The sequence below is a fragment of the Myotis brandtii genome, unplaced genomic scaffold (assembly GCF_000412655.1).
Source record: "Myotis brandtii unplaced genomic scaffold, ASM41265v1 scaffold4, whole genome shotgun sequence".
NCBI lineage: Eukaryota > Metazoa > Chordata > Mammalia > Chiroptera > Vespertilionidae > Myotis > Myotis brandtii.
The window spans coordinates 5,274,132-5,291,204 of NW_005365371.1; the positions used below are offsets into that span (position 1 = coordinate 5,274,132).

Genomic DNA, 17,073 nt, shown 5'->3' on the forward strand with positions numbered 1-17,073 from the left:
TGGAGGCCATTTACCCGATATGCTATTCCATACATAACCCTATACTGTATATTTTATGAATCAATAAAAAATTTACAATTTTTAATTATAAACCTGTGTTTTCTATCAAAATTACTTCTTGTGTGAATTTTGGGACACCCTTTATTTGTGGAATTACGGTATAAACCTCTAAATGAAACTGATAAATTGACTCCTAAGGTAGAGCCCTGTTTACATAGATTTTATTAATTGTTATTAATTCAGAGGTGAAGAAAGTGGGGGAAGAGGGGAAGAAATCTAATTTCTGCATCAACTTTCTGTGTAGATATGATCTCAGTGGATTCAATTTAGAAAATTTGTTTGAAACACAACTGTGATGCATTAAAAAAACAAGACAAGCTTTTAAACAAAGTATTTTGAAATATTTATATATGAAGTATAAGAAGAAAATAGTTTACTTCAGTTCTGAGTTATTTAAAACTTTTCCTGTCTGGCCTTAGACTTCTTTTTTCATTTAATTGGCCAGGCATTGTGAATAATATACAGGATTGTGCTAGCCATGGTGTAATAGAAAACTAGTCGAAGATGGGAGAGGAGAAACCCTTTCTTGTAGGAGTGGTAATTCTCTAGGAGAGGTATTTTGCTAAAGGATGGCAAATGGTGATATTGCTCTCAGCTCTTGTTTCATTTTGCTTTAACAGTAAACTTCTTTGTGGGATGAGCAGTTGCAGAATATGCAAAAGGAATTTACTGGCTGTACTTGCTTTAATGACTTTTATAATATTTTAGGAATTTCTAGCTTATTTTTTTTGTTTTTCTGCCGAGCAGCTAATGTGTGAGCTGGGGAATGATGTTATAAATCGAGTTTATGAGGCTAAAGTAGAAAAAATGGGAATAAAGAAACCACAACCAGGACAAAGGTACTGTTTCAGTTGTCTTAATGTGTTATCTTTTTTTCCCCTAATCAGAAATATAGCTATGATTTTATTTCACCATAATTGATATGTAATACTGTAACAGACTGTTTAGAAGAGATCATTACTGCTTCTGTTAACCCGTAGTTAATTTTTTTTACTGATCAATCAATTATAGTCTCCAGATAAGAATCTTAAAAATTAAAGTTCTACATAGGAATGTAAAAACTCTTGGCAGTTAAAGTAGACCAAAGTTCCATTTAAAAAGAGATAATCTGTTCATTAATGTGTCTAAGGATTAAGTTTCTACTACGTACAATGAATAATTTTACATAGTGAGACTTAAGCAAATATTTGTTAATCACGTGCTTTATACATAGCGTTACGGTGTAGAATTAAAGGTGGAAGGTAATGAAAAGTACTTAATTGCTGTGTTTGAAATTATACTTCCATTTCTGTACATGGAGGCTCATTAAATAAAGTGGCTAAGAGTGCCTTCAAGATACATAACTTGTTTATTTTTATTGATTTTTAGAGAGGAAGGGAGAGGGAGAGAGAGATAGAAACATCAATAATGAAAGACTACCATTGATCGGCTACCTCCTGCATGCCCCCTACTGGGGATTGAGTCTGCAACCCAGGCATGTGCCCTTGACCAGAATCGAACCCAGGACCCTTCAGTCCGCAGGCTGATGCTATATCCACTGAGCCAAACTGACTAGAGCCTTGTTTTGTTTTTTGATGTTGTTTTTAGTCTATCATTACTTTTAGCATTAAAATTTTATTTGTCATAACCCTATGTTGGGGTTTTACATTTGACTAAATTCTTATGTATAACCAATACTGTTTTTTTTTTATTAAATATATTTTATTGATTTTTTACAGAGAGGAAGGGAGAGGGATAGAGAGTTAGAAACATCGATAAGAGAGACACATCGATCAGCTGCCTCCTGCACACTCCCTACTGGGGATGTGCCCGCAACCAAGGTACATGCCCTTGACTGGAATTGAACCTGGGACCTTTCAGTCCGCAGGCCGACACTCTATCCACTGAGCCAAACCAGTTAGGGCAATACTGTTTTAATGTTACTGCTCTCTAAACCAATATCACTTAAATCAGATTATTTATTTACTAAAGCATGGCTTTTTGAGTTACTTTAGACCTTGAAATATTCTATTTTAGCCAAAGACCTAAGCATTTGAAAAATATACAGGAAAAGGTATAGAACAGGCTTGGCATTTATAATCCTACTAGAGGCCCGATGCACAATTTTCGTGTAAGAGTAAGCCTTCCTTCCCCCCGGCTGCCGGCCGTGGAACCCAGGACCCGGACTGGCTTCCCTCCGGCTGCCTACAGGCACTCAGGATCCGGGCTGGCTTCCCTCTGGCCACCCACAGGCACCCAGGACCCGGGCTTTCCTCCGGTCTAATTAGCATATTATACTTTTATTGATGAGAAATCAAAAGTTTAAAATGTGATATCTTTTCCCCCGTAACTTAGAAATGTTGTGTTTTAAAGTAGTTGTCTTATGAAAAATTATGACTATCAATAGTGATAGTTCAGTATGTGACATTATTGGAGTAAAAACGAAATTAAAGCACAAAGGACTATGTAGAGAAATGAATGAGTACAGAAATTAAGAGAAAAAGAATGCCATGTTAATATTTGATTTTTAAGTTAGTTTGTTATTTGTATTTGATTTGAACATGAAATCATAGCTCATTAAATATTTGGAAGAAAAACTTGGCATAATGTCACAAATTCTGTTTTAACTAGTATTACATTTACTGACTTTCTTTGAATTAGTCAATGTATAATGGCTGTTTTTCAGTGTTAGTCATGCTCAGAGACCAAGCAGAACATCATGACATTTTTATGTTTACCAGACAGGAGAAAGAGGCATATATCAAAGCAAAATATGTGGAGAGGAAATTTGTGGATAAATGTTCTATATCATCATCACCTCCTGATCAGGAAAAAAAGATGATCTCCAAAAGTTGTGAAGAAAAGAGGCTAAGCATTCCTAAATTTGGGCCAGGTGACCAAGTTAGAGCATCTCCCCAAAGTTCAGGTATTACAACTTACTTGCGTATATAAATATTTTTATACACTGATGTCACTTTCTTAATCTCTGAATTAATAGCCATTGTAGATTTTTAAGTGCTAAAAACCTGTTTTCTTATACATATTCTAAGGAAAAATTGGATTTCTATGTCTTTAAAACTATTAAATTTAAATAGGTCTTGGTAATTTGATTTCTAGGTAATGTGTATATTCTAAGGAATAAAACTGCTTAAAGTGCAAGGGGAGATGGGAATTATAAATCTATCATGGCAGAAAGCCCTAAATATCTGATTAACCACCTAACATCCTTCCTATTTTTCCCTCCTAAATTTTTCCCAATAACGTTTTTTTCCTGCCCTTTCCCCTTCTTATGGCCTGCTTTGTGCTTTGCTAACTTGCATGTCCCCAGTGGTTGCTGTAAATAGCGACGAGGCCAGGCGGGAGTCTCTGTTCTGTCCTGATGAGCTAGATTCACTCTTCTCCTACTTTGATACTTCTTCAAAACTACGTAGTAGTAAGTACTCTTGTGGAGCATTCCAAGTCTGTGCCAGTGGTCATTGTGCGGTGTGGCCATTTCTCTAGATGTTACCCATTGTCTCAGAATTACACATTACTTACAGTCATACAATAAATTCTTTTTACTACCCCTTACATATTATGGGGTAATGAGATGTGTTACAACTCTGAAAATAAGCTTATTTTCAGTTTTTGTGCTTGATTCATATTTTGATAAGCTAAGTGCTCAAAAGGATTAAAATTGTATTAAATGTATTCTACTGGTGACGGCTGAGTTCCCATTGATGTATCAGAGTTCATTTTAAAACTTCGTTGTTTGTGGGAGGTTGTTTTCTTAAAGGCATTTTTTTTTAACCACTAGCTGATTTTTCTTAAAAACAGTCAAAAGTAATGACAGTGGAATCCAGCAGAGCTCTGATGATGGAAGAGAATCTTTACCCTCTACAGTGTCAGCCAATAGTTTATATGAGCCTGGTGAGTTTTGGTGAAATTCAGTGTTAATTGGTATTATTTGCTGAAAAATATGTGTGTTAAATGCCTAGTCTTGATTAAATAGTTTCTAAAGGAAGTGGTTAGTTTTTTGGAAGAAGGAGTAATACAATTAAATGAAAAGCAGCTATTTCTTTTTATATTTGAAAGTTATCTCCTAGCTGTACATTCTTCTGAACTTCATGATATATGCTATAAGTGCCTTGTCTTAGAAGTGCCTTTTCTTAAAATTTTTTTATTGATTAATTTGAGAGGGAGGGAGGGAGGGAGAGAGAGAGAGAGAGAGAGAGATTTTTTTGTTGTTGTTCCACTTACTCATGCATTCATTGGTTGATTCTTATATGTGCCCTGATCGGGATCAAACCCACAATCTTGGCATATTGGGACAACACTCTAACCAACTGAGCTACCATTCAGGGCTAGCTAAGGATAACTTTTAATTCACATGGACTGTATGTCTTATTACTCTTTTCTTTCTTTGTGGCGGTTTTTTCTTATCAGGAGGAAGATATCAGCAACTCCCTCCCCTTTAGATTTTTTTGTGCTTTACTGACCTGTACTTTACTCCTATATTCCCTCCTTCATATTTAGTGATTTGGGTATTGCAGAATACTCAGAGTAGTAAATGTTCTTCACATTATGTGAATTGCTTATACTGCAAATTGTGATGGTATTGGATTATCCTAGGAATAAAGTAAGGTGTCATCTGGTAGTAAAATTCTTTAGGGATTCTTACTGCCTCTTTTGAGTGTTTAAGTCCAGGCTTATAGGAATATACCTAATTTTAATCTAATAGAGAGTAATTAACCTACCTATTGGATGCTGGCAAGAACACAAAAGGCTGACATACTAATTGATATGTTTATAAGAGAGGTTGACTGGGGAATGATTAGTCTATTGAAAATAAAGTATCTTTGTGAAATCAGCTCATTTTGTTAAATTAGTCATTTCTTATGCCACAACTTTCACATTGTGATACAGTTAAGAGTTCATTTAAACAATTGTGGCAAATTATACATAATGTAAAATTTATCTTAAACATATTAAAGTGTACAGTTCAGTGGCATTAAGTCTTTTTTAAAATACTAGTGGCCCGGTGCATGAATTCATGCACATTGAAAGAAAATTAATTAGAAGAAATATTTTAATATTGCTATTCGCCCTTTCTCTATAATAGAAGTGTCAACCAAATTCACGATTGACAATGACAGATTGAAACACACGCCTGTGATTGGCGCCAGCGAGAGCTTTATATGTATTGCACATGCACGAGTCAACTTAGCCTTTTATAGATATAGAATAAACTTGCTTAATTAGACCTGCTTTCTAATTTAGCTAAACTTTTTCCAGCCCAGTGAAGCATCCCAACTTCTCTTTCAGGTAATTGTCAGCAACACAGCAGTAAATATCAACACGAAGCAGATTATTATTGTAGATCATGCAGGGAGGACAAAGGGTAAAATATTTAACTGCAGCAGTGTTTGACTATATTCTGCGCAGTGAGAAAACCTGAAGTCATTTTCAAGTTCCACCATTTCTTACTTCTTTTCAGTAGGGTCAAGTTTCTAAGCTTTATAAATCTCCGTTTTCTGGCTAATGAAAAGAAAATAGGATTCCACCGAGTCTCCTATCTACCTACTCCAGGACTTCTGTGAGGATCAAATGAGATGAGGCATGGGAAAATGCTTCACAGACATTTGGTTAAAGTGTAAAATATTTGCACCTGGCTATAAAGCAAGTTGCATTCCTAGGCTGAAGAAACTCCAAGGAGGCTAGTCACTAGGGAGAGGAAGCCAGGCATTGCTATGTGATGTCATTACCCAGCACCCACAGCGACCATATCCAAGCTGGGGTGGGCTGTGGGCCACATTTTGCGCCATGGGGTCGCAGCAGCGTCGGCTGCAATTTCGTGCGCTGTTGCTCCGGGGTGGTGGCGAGGCCTGTGTCCCACTTGCAGGAAGCCGAGTGTTGCTTTGTGGGCGCCAGGTTCATGGTGCCATTTCTCTGTAAATGGCCAGTGCATGTCACGGCAGTTCCTGTATTGAGTGTCTGCCCCCTGGTGGTCAGTACATGTCATAGCTACCAGTCGGACAGACACATCATATTAGCCTTTTATATATAGAGAGATATTTTTATTGATTTCAGAGGGGAAAGGAGAGGGAGATAGAAATATCAATGATGAGAGTCATTGATCAGCATTAAGTCTTAACCCTTTGCGGTCCAATGTTATTTTTGGAATTCAAACAGTCTGGTCCAAATTAATTGACGGGATTGAATGTTGAACTTTTTAATGTTCTTATTGCTCAGCGTTGGACTTGCTCCTAGCGCCTGGTCAGCCTCAAAGTTGGACCGAAAAGGGTTAATTCACATTGATGTGAATTACTGTCACTACTATTCATCCACAGAACTCATCTTACAAAACTAAAACGCTGTGCCTATGAAATAATAACTTCCCATTCTTTCCTGCCTCAAGATCTAGTTTTTAATGATGTGTTTGTGTTTGCTTTTCAGAGGGAGAAAGGCAAGATTCTTCTGTGTTTCTTGATTCTCAACATCTTAATCCAGGACTCCAGCTTTATAGGGCTTCATATGAAAAAAATCTTCCTAAAATGGCTGAGGCTTTGGCTCATGGTGCAGATGTGAACTGGGCTAATTCAGAGGAAAACAAAGCAACACCACTCATTCAGGCCGTATTAGGGGTATGCATTTGTACCTTGAGGTTTTCAGTAGTAGTTAAACATGTAAAAGCACAATTCATTTGAAACATGGCCTTAGAATTATTTTTTGTTTTAAGAGATGGGTTGGAAAATCGAAGAAGCTAGTAGTGATTCTGGGCATCACTTTGATTGTGTGAACTTGATTTGTTTTTTTCCTTAATGGAAGAGAATTCTGGTAATGAAAGTGTGTTTTGCTAGATTGCAAACTGCAAATTGAATCTTTATTAGAAGTAGTTCTTGGGAAGAAATAATGTAATTTATCATTTTTCTGCTTTTGCTGGGGGGTATTTTCTCTTTAGAGGAGAATGAAATAGACTATTAAAATAAAGTAAACACTGTTTTTAATGGAAATATTTTGTTTTTTTGTACATTGTTTTCTTCTTTCCTCTAAGGGCTCTTTGGTGACGTGCGAGTTTCTCCTACAGAATGGTGCTAATGTAAACCAAAGAGATGTACAAGGGCGGGGACCACTGCACCATGCCACCGTCTTAGGGCACACCGGGTAAGCTGTAGTGCTACATATTTAAGTAGGTTTTACTTGAAAAATTACTTTGAAATAATGTTTTGCTTTAAGAGATGGGTTGGAAAATAGAAGGAGCTAGTAGTGATTTCTGAGAATCACTTTATGTAAACTCAATTTTTTTTTTCTTTAAAAAATTTTAAAATTGATTTTTGAGAGAGAGAGAGGGAAAGAGAGTGAGAGAGATATTGAGATTTATTTATTGTTTCACTTATTTATACATTCATTGGTTGATTGTTGTATGTGCCCTGACTAGGGATCGAACCTGCAACCTTGGATTATCGGGACAATGCTCTAACAAACTGAGCTACCGGGCCAGGGCTATCAAATTTTTTCTTTTTTCTTAATGGAAGAGAATTCTGGTAATGAAAATAATGTGTTTTGCTAGATCACAGACTTTTTCTCAGATTAAGGCCATTAGGTAGAGTTTGTAAAATTACACTTTCCTGTAACTTAAATTGTCATGATGGAATTTGAAATTTAAAAAATCTCAATAAAAAAAATCTGTTACTTTTCAGATAAGAAAATTCCAAAACTTACTTTGAAATTCATTTGTCATTTATATCGATTAATTTCAGTATTTAAAATAGTAAAATGATGGTGATTTTTGTCAGACAACTTTAAGTCTGTGTGTGTATTTAAGCACGTAGACATACATTATGTACATAACAAACACATTTTGGGGGAACTTTGTAACTTTGGGCATTTTAGTTTTCCCACAGGGTATCCAAAGTCAAATTTTAAGGTAAATTTTTAGTCTGTGCTATTGATAGTGCAACTTCTGGAGCAATATTTAGACTCACAAAACAGTAATGCCATGAAAACATATTTTCTATTAGAGTGCACAAATGAAGTCAGATTGTTAGCCTTATTTGAAAAGTTTGTGAATGGGTGATTGTTCTTTAATCATTTCAAAGATAACCAATTCTTTTTTAAAAAAGTTTTTATTGATTTTCAAAGAGGAAGGGAAAGGGGGAGAGAGATAGAAATATCAATGATGAGATAGAATCATCGATCCACTGCCTACTGCACACCCCCCACTGGGGATGGGTATGTACCTCGACTGGGAATCGAACCATGAGTTGACATTAAACCATTTTGAGCCACACTGGCCGGGCCTATCCAATTCTTATTACCTTGACAAGCAAACTGTTCTTTTTTCTGTTTATTTATAGTATCTTCTATTATTTGTTTATGTTCCCTCTGTCAGTAAAGAGATTCAGTTCAATAACTTCATCATAAAAACTTTTCTATACTTAGAAACCATAGCATTTAACTCATTCTTTGTATTTTCTTCTTAAGCAATCATACTTCTTCCCATTTTACGTCATGGACTCCATTTATTCATTTCATATTTTTTTCATTTTTATCAATTTCTTCAAATTACAATATTTGTGAAGTATAGTGGGAGGATTACTTCCCACTCTGCTATTGTATTATATTATGACCAGAGGCCCGATGCACGAAATTTGTGCAAGAGTAGGACTTCCTTCCCCCGCTGCCGGCACCGGCTTCCCTCTGGCATCCGGGACCCAGGTTTCCCTCGAAGCCCCAGCTTTGTCCAGAAGGTTGTCCAGAAGGACGTCTGGTCTAATTAGCATATTACGCTTTTATTTTTATAGAAGATGTTAACATTACCTTGGCTTCCTTCTTTCCCAAATTGATTGAGTTTTGTTTTAACTTTGTATGTATCTGTGTACATCTTTTTATGATATTCTTTGAGGGTAGGGACCATAATTTACAATCCTACTGTACTATATAGTACCAGGTTAGATAGACTTGTAAAATGCTGATTATGGTAAATTTTTATTCTTAGAGTCAGTGTTCAAAAAGAGTGTTAGAGGTCATTTGTAGAATGAATAAGAATTTACTAATCAAAATATTATTTCTTTAAGTTAGGTAGTGCTTTTTATTTTTTAAGGTAAATACTAATTTCTTTCTTATTGACTTTATCTCAAAAATACTGTTTGCTTAAAAAGGCAGGTATGTTTATTCCTAAAACGAGGTGCCAATCAACATGCCACTGATGAAGAAGGGAAAGACCCGTTAACTATAGCTGTGGAAGCAGCCAATGCTGATATAGTGACCTTGTAAGTGTTTTTTTACTTCATTATTTCCCGTACACTATAGGACTTGGGTGGGGTTTCCTTTGTAGGTATGAACTTTAAACTTGGCCAGTTATTTACTATATACCATATACTTCTCTAAGTACAATAAATGTATTAAGCACTTTACTACATGATCTTGGTTTTCACAACCCTGTGAGGAAGATGTTATTATTATTAACCTCATTTTATAAGGAAATCAAGCCACAGATAATTTGAAAAACTAGTAAGTGGTAGTGCTGGAATTTGAAACCAAGAATTCTGGCCTTAAAACCCATGTTCTTAGCCACCTCTGTTATCCTTCATGACCAATAGAAACAGAAAACCCGTGATTTCTCTAAAATGGATTATTTAACTCTTAGTACATATTGGGATGGGGATTGGATTGGTACAGTAACAGGCAATTATTCTGCTACCTTGAGAATCAGGATTATATGTAGGGGGGACATCTACATTGGTGTTAGTAACTTTTGCAGTTGCATTGCTTTTGGGCAGTGATACTTAAGGATTTGTTTGTACTTATTTTTAAAAGAATACTCTATTTTAAGATAAAAGTACTTGTTTTTGAATGTTTGAATACAATTTAATATGATCTGTTAAGGAATGATTTTTGAGGTCTTAATTTGATTTTCATATTAGATAAAAGTTAATTGTTACACTTGGAATCAAGAAATGCGTTTTCACTTACATGTCATTATTATGTAGGAAATCTCAAGCATATGTTGTATGAAGTCACTTTTTCATTCTATTCTGGGCTGAATGAAGCCCAGAATGGTTGATCCTTTGTTATATAAATAGAGACAGTTCCATTCACATGACTAAATCTCAGTCACTTACAAAGAGAAAATCCCACGACTGCCTTGAACTCCTGAGCTCCCACTGAGAATTCTTGGCTTGTCATATGTCACTGCTGAATAAAAAAATTTAAAAAAAAGCTATTTTCTCTGTACTCAACTTCCTTTCCACACTGGTGGAGTTATGTTACTGTGGAGGCTATTGTAGGGAAATTTAAATCATTGTGGATTTACAATTAGAGAAAGGTAAGTTATTAAAGAAAAGACAGAAATGGTATAGAGAAACAAATCTTGGTTTTGCAGGGTTCCCAGGCAACTCTTACAGTAAAGGCCCCTCTTCCCAAAGATAGCTGTTTCCAAGTTAACTAAATTTTCTCATATTACTTTGTGTAAGGACTTTAGTTTCACTTAAAAGTTTTTGAAAATAGATGTCCTCTTTGAAAAGTCCAAAGACTAAAAGGAAAATTATGTTGCTATTATTAATTGACACAGTGGTTGAAAATGGAAATGGAAGGGATTCATGGTACTCTGAAGATAGGAAAAGCCCATTTTAGATGCTGCAGTAGTTGCCAGAGAGAGCATGTTAGAAGAGAGTGTTAGAAGTCTGGGAAGGCAATGAGTATTTGGTGGCTTGAAGAACAGAAGAGTAATATAAAGTAGGAGAAGGGTCCCAAAGGCAACATTTGCATGTTGTTGTTGTTGTTTTTAATATATTTTATTGATTTTTTACAGAGAGGAAGGGAGAGGGATAGAGAGTTAGAAACATCGATGAGAGAGAAACATGGATCAGCTGCCTCCTGCACACCTCCTACTTGGGATGTGCCCGCAACCAAGGTACATGCCCTTGACCAGAATCGAACCTGGGACCTTTCAGTCTGCAGGCCGATGCTCTATCCACTGAGCCAAACTGGTTAGGGCCATTTGCATGTTTTAAAATGTTGTTTCACGTTAGTAAGAAAATGGGAAGAAATTCTTGTCTTCTTAATCCAATACTACATGTCTTCCTGCTGCCAGGATGAATAATTCCCAAAAAGAATGCATAGCCAATATGGTAATCTTGGGAAAATCTTGGTCACCTGTGGTCATTATTATAATGTTTGTATATCAAAATATATTTCCAGTATTTAGAAATAACAGACACTGTTTATATGACTGGAACTACTCACCTCAGAGTGAACCAGAGTGAATTTATGATAGGCTATTGCTTCCATACCATAGCATTAATTTCAGCAGTTGGTGGTTAAAGTTTGATAGGTTGCTATAGAAGCCAGGAATTCTCTGGAGTCTGGAGGAAGCAAGTTGCTGAAGGTGCTGCAAGAATCTTGCTTTAACAGAGCTGAAATGCGCCTTCATTGTCTTCTCTCATGAGAATTGTATAAAGTGAAATACAATTATTTTTCTATCTGGATTGCTGGCTGGGTCTGATAGAATAAAAGCCCATTTATTTCAGTGGCAAATATTGATAGAGAAAAAAATTACATTAGTACACGTTTTATCTGCTTATACAATTCATTACTTTATGAATATTTATCTTGTATAACTTCATCTAAAAATGCTTTTATTTAATTTTAGGTTACGTTTAGCAAGAATGAATGAAGAGATGCGGGAGTCAGAAGGACTTTATGGACAGCCAGGTCAATATTCTACTAATAACCATACCGAAATGCAGTATAAGAAATGCATTCAAGAATTTATAAGTTTACAGTTAGAGGACTGATAGTTCTTTAGCAAACTAGCTTAATATTATAGAGTTTTATAACTTGTAAATTGTGAGTTGTTAAGTATGTACTGTACCTGTTGAATTCTTGGGGGTGGTCAACTCCTGGGCCTTTAAATATCCATAACTATTCCTATTAGAGTACACATTTACTTGCTGTATTGAACTCTGGCTGCTGACTTCTTTCTCTGCTGTACAGATGTCTTCCATATACATTCCAGTGAAGTAAATGGAATGATAATGTATCTTTATACACTTACAGCAGCACAATAGTCATTTTCTTTTTGAAATTCTCTGTCAACTGAATATAACAAAATGGCTTTCTTTTTGTTAATTCAGGGAATTTCTATAAATTGTGTTCAGGGAAAAAAACAAATCACCATATGATTGGCAAATAATAAGTCAGAATGGAAAATACCTAGAAAATGAATTTAGGAGTTTTATACTTTGATATAAACATGAGTTGAAGGTTTAAAATAAAATTTACCAGTAGGTTAAGAAGTACATAATGGGAGTGGAGTTAGTTTAAAAGGTATAGAGGAAAGGTCTCATTTTATCTTATAATGTACAATATCTGTTAGATAAATGGAAGTTTTTTGAACAATATTTTGAGAACCTGATGGCAAAGTAGACTTATTCATAATTAGAGAAATCTAATTCAGTATCAGCTCAAGTCTCATTTTGAGTCATTTTCACCCTTGAATCAAGATGTTAAGAAAAGGAAGAAATGTTGTGATCAGATTCCTCTCTTTGATGAAATATCAAATAATTAGATCTGCAATTTTATGAAGTTGAGTATATGAATTATTAATATATCTGTTTTAAATTCATATACATATTAGTAAGAAACTTGGAATTAATGACTAAAATAATTGAAATTGTTCGGTATATTTAATTTTTTAATGAATATTAATAATTTAAAAAGCTTGATAATATCTATTCTTGTTTAAATATATTTTGAAATTTCTGTACTTTGTTCTAGCTTCAGCCATTTCCTTTTATTTTAATTAGATTAATATATAATTAATAGATATATGGGGCCATTCTTTTCTCAGAGGACTGTATTTACTACTTATTTTTGGTTTAATTTAACAGGGAACAAGTAAGAACTTTGAGAATAGAGAACATCTAGATACTTCTAATCTAGGGTGTCCCACTTTAATCCTATGGATCAAACAATACTACTGATTCATGATATACCAAGATGTAAGAAAGCTGATTAAGGGTGAAGTCTCAGTATTAATTCTGAATTTCACCCATTTGTTTTAAACTTGAATGTGAGATTTTAAATGTTATTATTTTGTAACATATACTTAAGTGATGGTATTACTAGGCCATTTTTTTGAGGCCTTTGTGTTTAAGCACTTTAAAATAAAAAATATTATTCAAAGGCTATGACCGATATTTGTGAGATAAGAGTGATCTTCAAGATTTTAAGTTAAACTTTCTTTTTTTCCTGAAATTTTAAACTTAAATGTTTGGTCAGCTGCTCTTTCCTTAAGGTGTTTGCTGATGAAGTTACACCCAACTGGTTAGTCAGAAGGTCAGTGGCTGACTTTTCTCTGGAGTTGGGAAGCTGGAAAGGACAGGGCCTCTATGCTCTTGCAACTTCTAGTTTCACCTGAATTGCTTGGGCTTCCGCCACCATTTAGGAGCATTCATATGTCTCTTTCACTGTTGTTTTATGTATAAGTTTATGAGTATATACCTTCCATTCATCCAAAGAAAAATAGACTTTTGCTATTTATTTGAATGAAAATTTGAAAAAAAAAACCTCTTTTTAAAAAAACAAACTTTTATACCACTCTCAAATTTCAGTTTAGAGATTAAAAATAGATCAGAATTCTGGAAATGCAGAATAAAATGAAATTTTGATCTATTTGAGGATCATCTTGCTAATTAGATTTTTCTAATTAGATTTATTTAGAGAGTCTGATATTTAAAGCAGAACAATTTTATACTTATACAGGTGACATGGTGAAATGGCACAGCAATTGCTCTCTGACTACTTTTCTTCTCCCTGTGAGTCTTTGGAGAGCAAATATGTTTGCTTAGGTAACAGGTCTTTTTTTCTCCTTCGCCTATCACTGTAAATTTTTCTCATATATTTTGGTTATTTTATCTAGATACTTTTTTTTTTTCTTTTTTGCTGCCTACCATAAGAAAGAAAATCTCACAATTCTGGATAATTTTAAAATGCAGTTAGTTTCGGTCTTTTGATAATGAAGAGCCCTACCATTTAAAAGACTCAGATATTACCTTTGGGAATCATGGACTTATTTCTAGGAGACTCCACTTCTGAATTTTCTATCCACAACCCTGACCTCAGACTCCTGATTTTTTGCAAGGTTTAAGAGCACATGTTTCCTGAAGGGAAGATTTATCTAACCCTGTTTATCAGTTACTGCAGCTCTTAGGAGAATTGGGGTGGGGGTGGGTGAGTGAGATACCATGCCCTGCTCTGAATTGTTGGAAACCAGTGTGGGAGTTCCCACAGTCCAATTTCTGGTCCTAGGATTCCTCTTGATTGTTGGCAGTTTCTTAGTCGGTTGAAAATCACTGCTTTAGTTAACCACTACTGGTTATGTGAGTATGTTACTGACAAAGGCTTATGTCTGATCTAATCAGTTATAAAAGAAGGCTGTAATTAACCCAGAAGGGGCAAGATTGGTTGGGGGTGGGGTTTCACATGCTGCCATCTTTTTGCTCAAGAGCAAAATCAACAAAATCTTGGATCATTATAACTGCTATTGCAGTGGCTATTCTGAATACCAAAAATCAAAAAACGATTTTAAACTACCAGTGGAAACAGCAGTCCACATTTTAAAAACTCAGAACTGTCCGGGCACATAGACAGTTAACTTTCCGAAGAGAAATACTAGTACAATGCGATTAAGTAATTTAAAGGATATAACTTAGCATTAAAAATATTGGGTGACTAGTTGTTTACCATTAATAATAAACTGTTAAATGTACTTCTGTAAACTTTCCAGGGCATCATATTCTGGCTTATTGTTTATATATTCTAGTGTAGACAAGTTATAGTTGCCTTGGGAGAAATTCTAAATGATTAAAATTATATTTAAATTTTAAAGGATCACATTGAAGTCGATTTGTGTTAACTATATTAAATAACTTAGTCATTATCATTATTGTAACCTTTGTTTTCTGACCATACATTTTGAAGCCTAAGAAAGGTATATTGATAGTCCATTATTTAGTGTTTTATTAGAAACTGAATGTTAATAAAAGTTTTGTGTGTGTGTGAAGGTGAGACTTCCGTATTGTAGTAACTCTTTTAAAATGTATTCAGTAAGTGAAACAAATGATTAGTGTGTAGCACCAACATTTTTCCCTCAAAGAAGCATTTAATTGAGTGAATAAAAGAGCTTATAATTTGTTTTGCATGGTACAATGGTTCTACTAAAATGTACTTGTGTAATAGGTACTAGATAATTTTAAAACGAAAACTGGAAAACCACAAAAAGAAAAAATTCCACAGCTTGCTGTACAAAATATGCATTGCTAATAGTAGAAGCCATATATCGCCATTGTACTGTTATAATACTAAGAATGCTCATCTGGTGCTATCTGTAAACTATTTGGCATTGGTGTCTCTGCTAGATCCTTCTTCCTATTTCTTCTTGAATGTATAATGTGTGCCTTTTAAGTTACTTCTGGTGTTGAATGGTAAAATCAGTGTGGTATTTTTATATTATAATCTGCACTTTACACTTTTTTGGAAAGTAAAATTCCAGACTCTCCAGTTTAAATAGTATTTTAAAAATATTTATAATGTTTACAATAAATATTTTAAATATTTTAATTCAACATCTAAGAATAAGAAAAAATTTTAAATATTTTGTATGGTTTCTTAATTGATATTTAATGTTGGTCTCTTCTCGTATTATTTTATATCTTTTAGAATGGCTAAAAATGGGAATAGATTGTAGTTTGTCTTTTAATGTGGGAGTAACTTTTAAGAAATCATGGGTATAATTGGATTGTCTTACCTATTGTTCCAGCATTTCAACCTTTGTTTTTATTGTTTTAATGACAATGAGTTAAGAATGTTACTCTTAGCCAACCCTATTAAGATTCTCTCCTTACTTTTTTCTTTTTAAAGTAGATTGATTGATTCAGGTCATGAGAAATTTCCAGGGTTAAATGAAAACTATATAGAGATTTTAATAACTTGCTTTTACATAGATTAAATATTAAAAGTGAAAAAAATATTGAAAGTATTAAAAACTTTTTATTGAAAATTTTGGGTTATGCTATTAGACCTTTTTACTAGATAGATCTTCGTCCCCTTCCCAGACTTTTTCTAATTCTCTAGCTTTTGGTATGACATCTATTGCCTCAAAAAATCTCTTTTCAAAAGCTAACAAAACTTACTGCACTATTAACAACAACTGTAGCAAATGAGTTTGTAATAAGATGGATGCAAGGTATATTCTAGGAAATAATTATAAAACCATGTTGCAACAACAGTCATGTAAAATAGTGTTTGACAGTCTAAATCTTGAAAACAGAACTATGCCAAGCTTCTGTATAAAGCTGATGTTTAATAGGAAGCATTCCTAATGGATTACTCATCTTGAAAATAAGATTTTATTTTATACAAATCCTTTATTTGAGGAGTAATCTGTATGTGTGCATATGTTTAATTTCTCATGGCAAGAAATATAGTATTCAATCAGCTATAGTATTAGTATGTATAATCTTCTTCCCTACAAGCATATTTGTATGTATATACATATGTCTATTATTCTAATTCAACATGTTTTTGGTATTCCCATTGTTGTCATAGTATTCTTTCTCATATGACCTACATTAAATAAAAACTTCTGACTACATGTGAAAATTATGATTTTATAGTCATTTTCTAGGCTTTATCATTTTATAAGCTTAGTAAGCAGGGGATTAGGTGTGTTAGTTTTAGTTAAGCATTAAAGTTAAAGAATTTCTTTTTCACATGCTATTTAAATTAAAATGCCTTTTAAAAGGTAATACTAAAGTAGGCTTCCCCCCTCACCTGATTATCAGCTTTGTCTAGTTAATAACTTGCATCCATCAGAAACAGTTAGTGTTTGTTTTTGGTCTTTCCTTTTGGTCTTGATCAAGGGAAATACTTATTTAAAGAATGCCTTGTTTACTATACCTCACTTATACTGACTTTTATTTCCCATGTATGAATAAATGTATTTCTGCACATGGCTTTAAAATACTTGCATCTTTGCTCTTTTCTAACTCT

At 34.1% G+C, this 17,073-nt stretch overlaps 1 protein-coding gene across 3 annotated transcripts in view; it reads left to right on the top strand.

Annotated features, from left to right (window-relative positions):
• ACAP2 (ArfGAP with coiled-coil, ankyrin repeat and PH domains 2) overlaps positions 1 to 17,073 on the top strand; it is a 147,018-nt gene that overhangs the window by 129,529 nt on the left and 416 nt on the right. For 2 of the 3 annotated variants that reach the window (XM_014545311.1, XM_014545312.1), the window contains 7 exons: positions 808 to 899; positions 2,781 to 2,965; positions 3,856 to 3,948; positions 6,475 to 6,662; positions 7,073 to 7,182; positions 9,180 to 9,290; positions 11,672 to 11,733. In XM_014545311.1, coding sequence (XP_014400797.1) covers positions 808 to 899; positions 2,781 to 2,965; positions 3,856 to 3,948; positions 6,475 to 6,662; positions 7,073 to 7,182; positions 9,180 to 9,290; positions 11,672 to 11,733 — 841 coding nt within the window. Of the gene's footprint in view, positions 1 to 807; positions 900 to 2,780; positions 2,966 to 3,367; positions 3,473 to 3,855; positions 3,949 to 6,474; positions 6,663 to 7,072; positions 7,183 to 9,179; positions 9,291 to 11,671; positions 11,734 to 17,073 lie in introns of all 3 variants that reach the window. The other variant, XM_014545310.1, reaches the window with a different exon arrangement.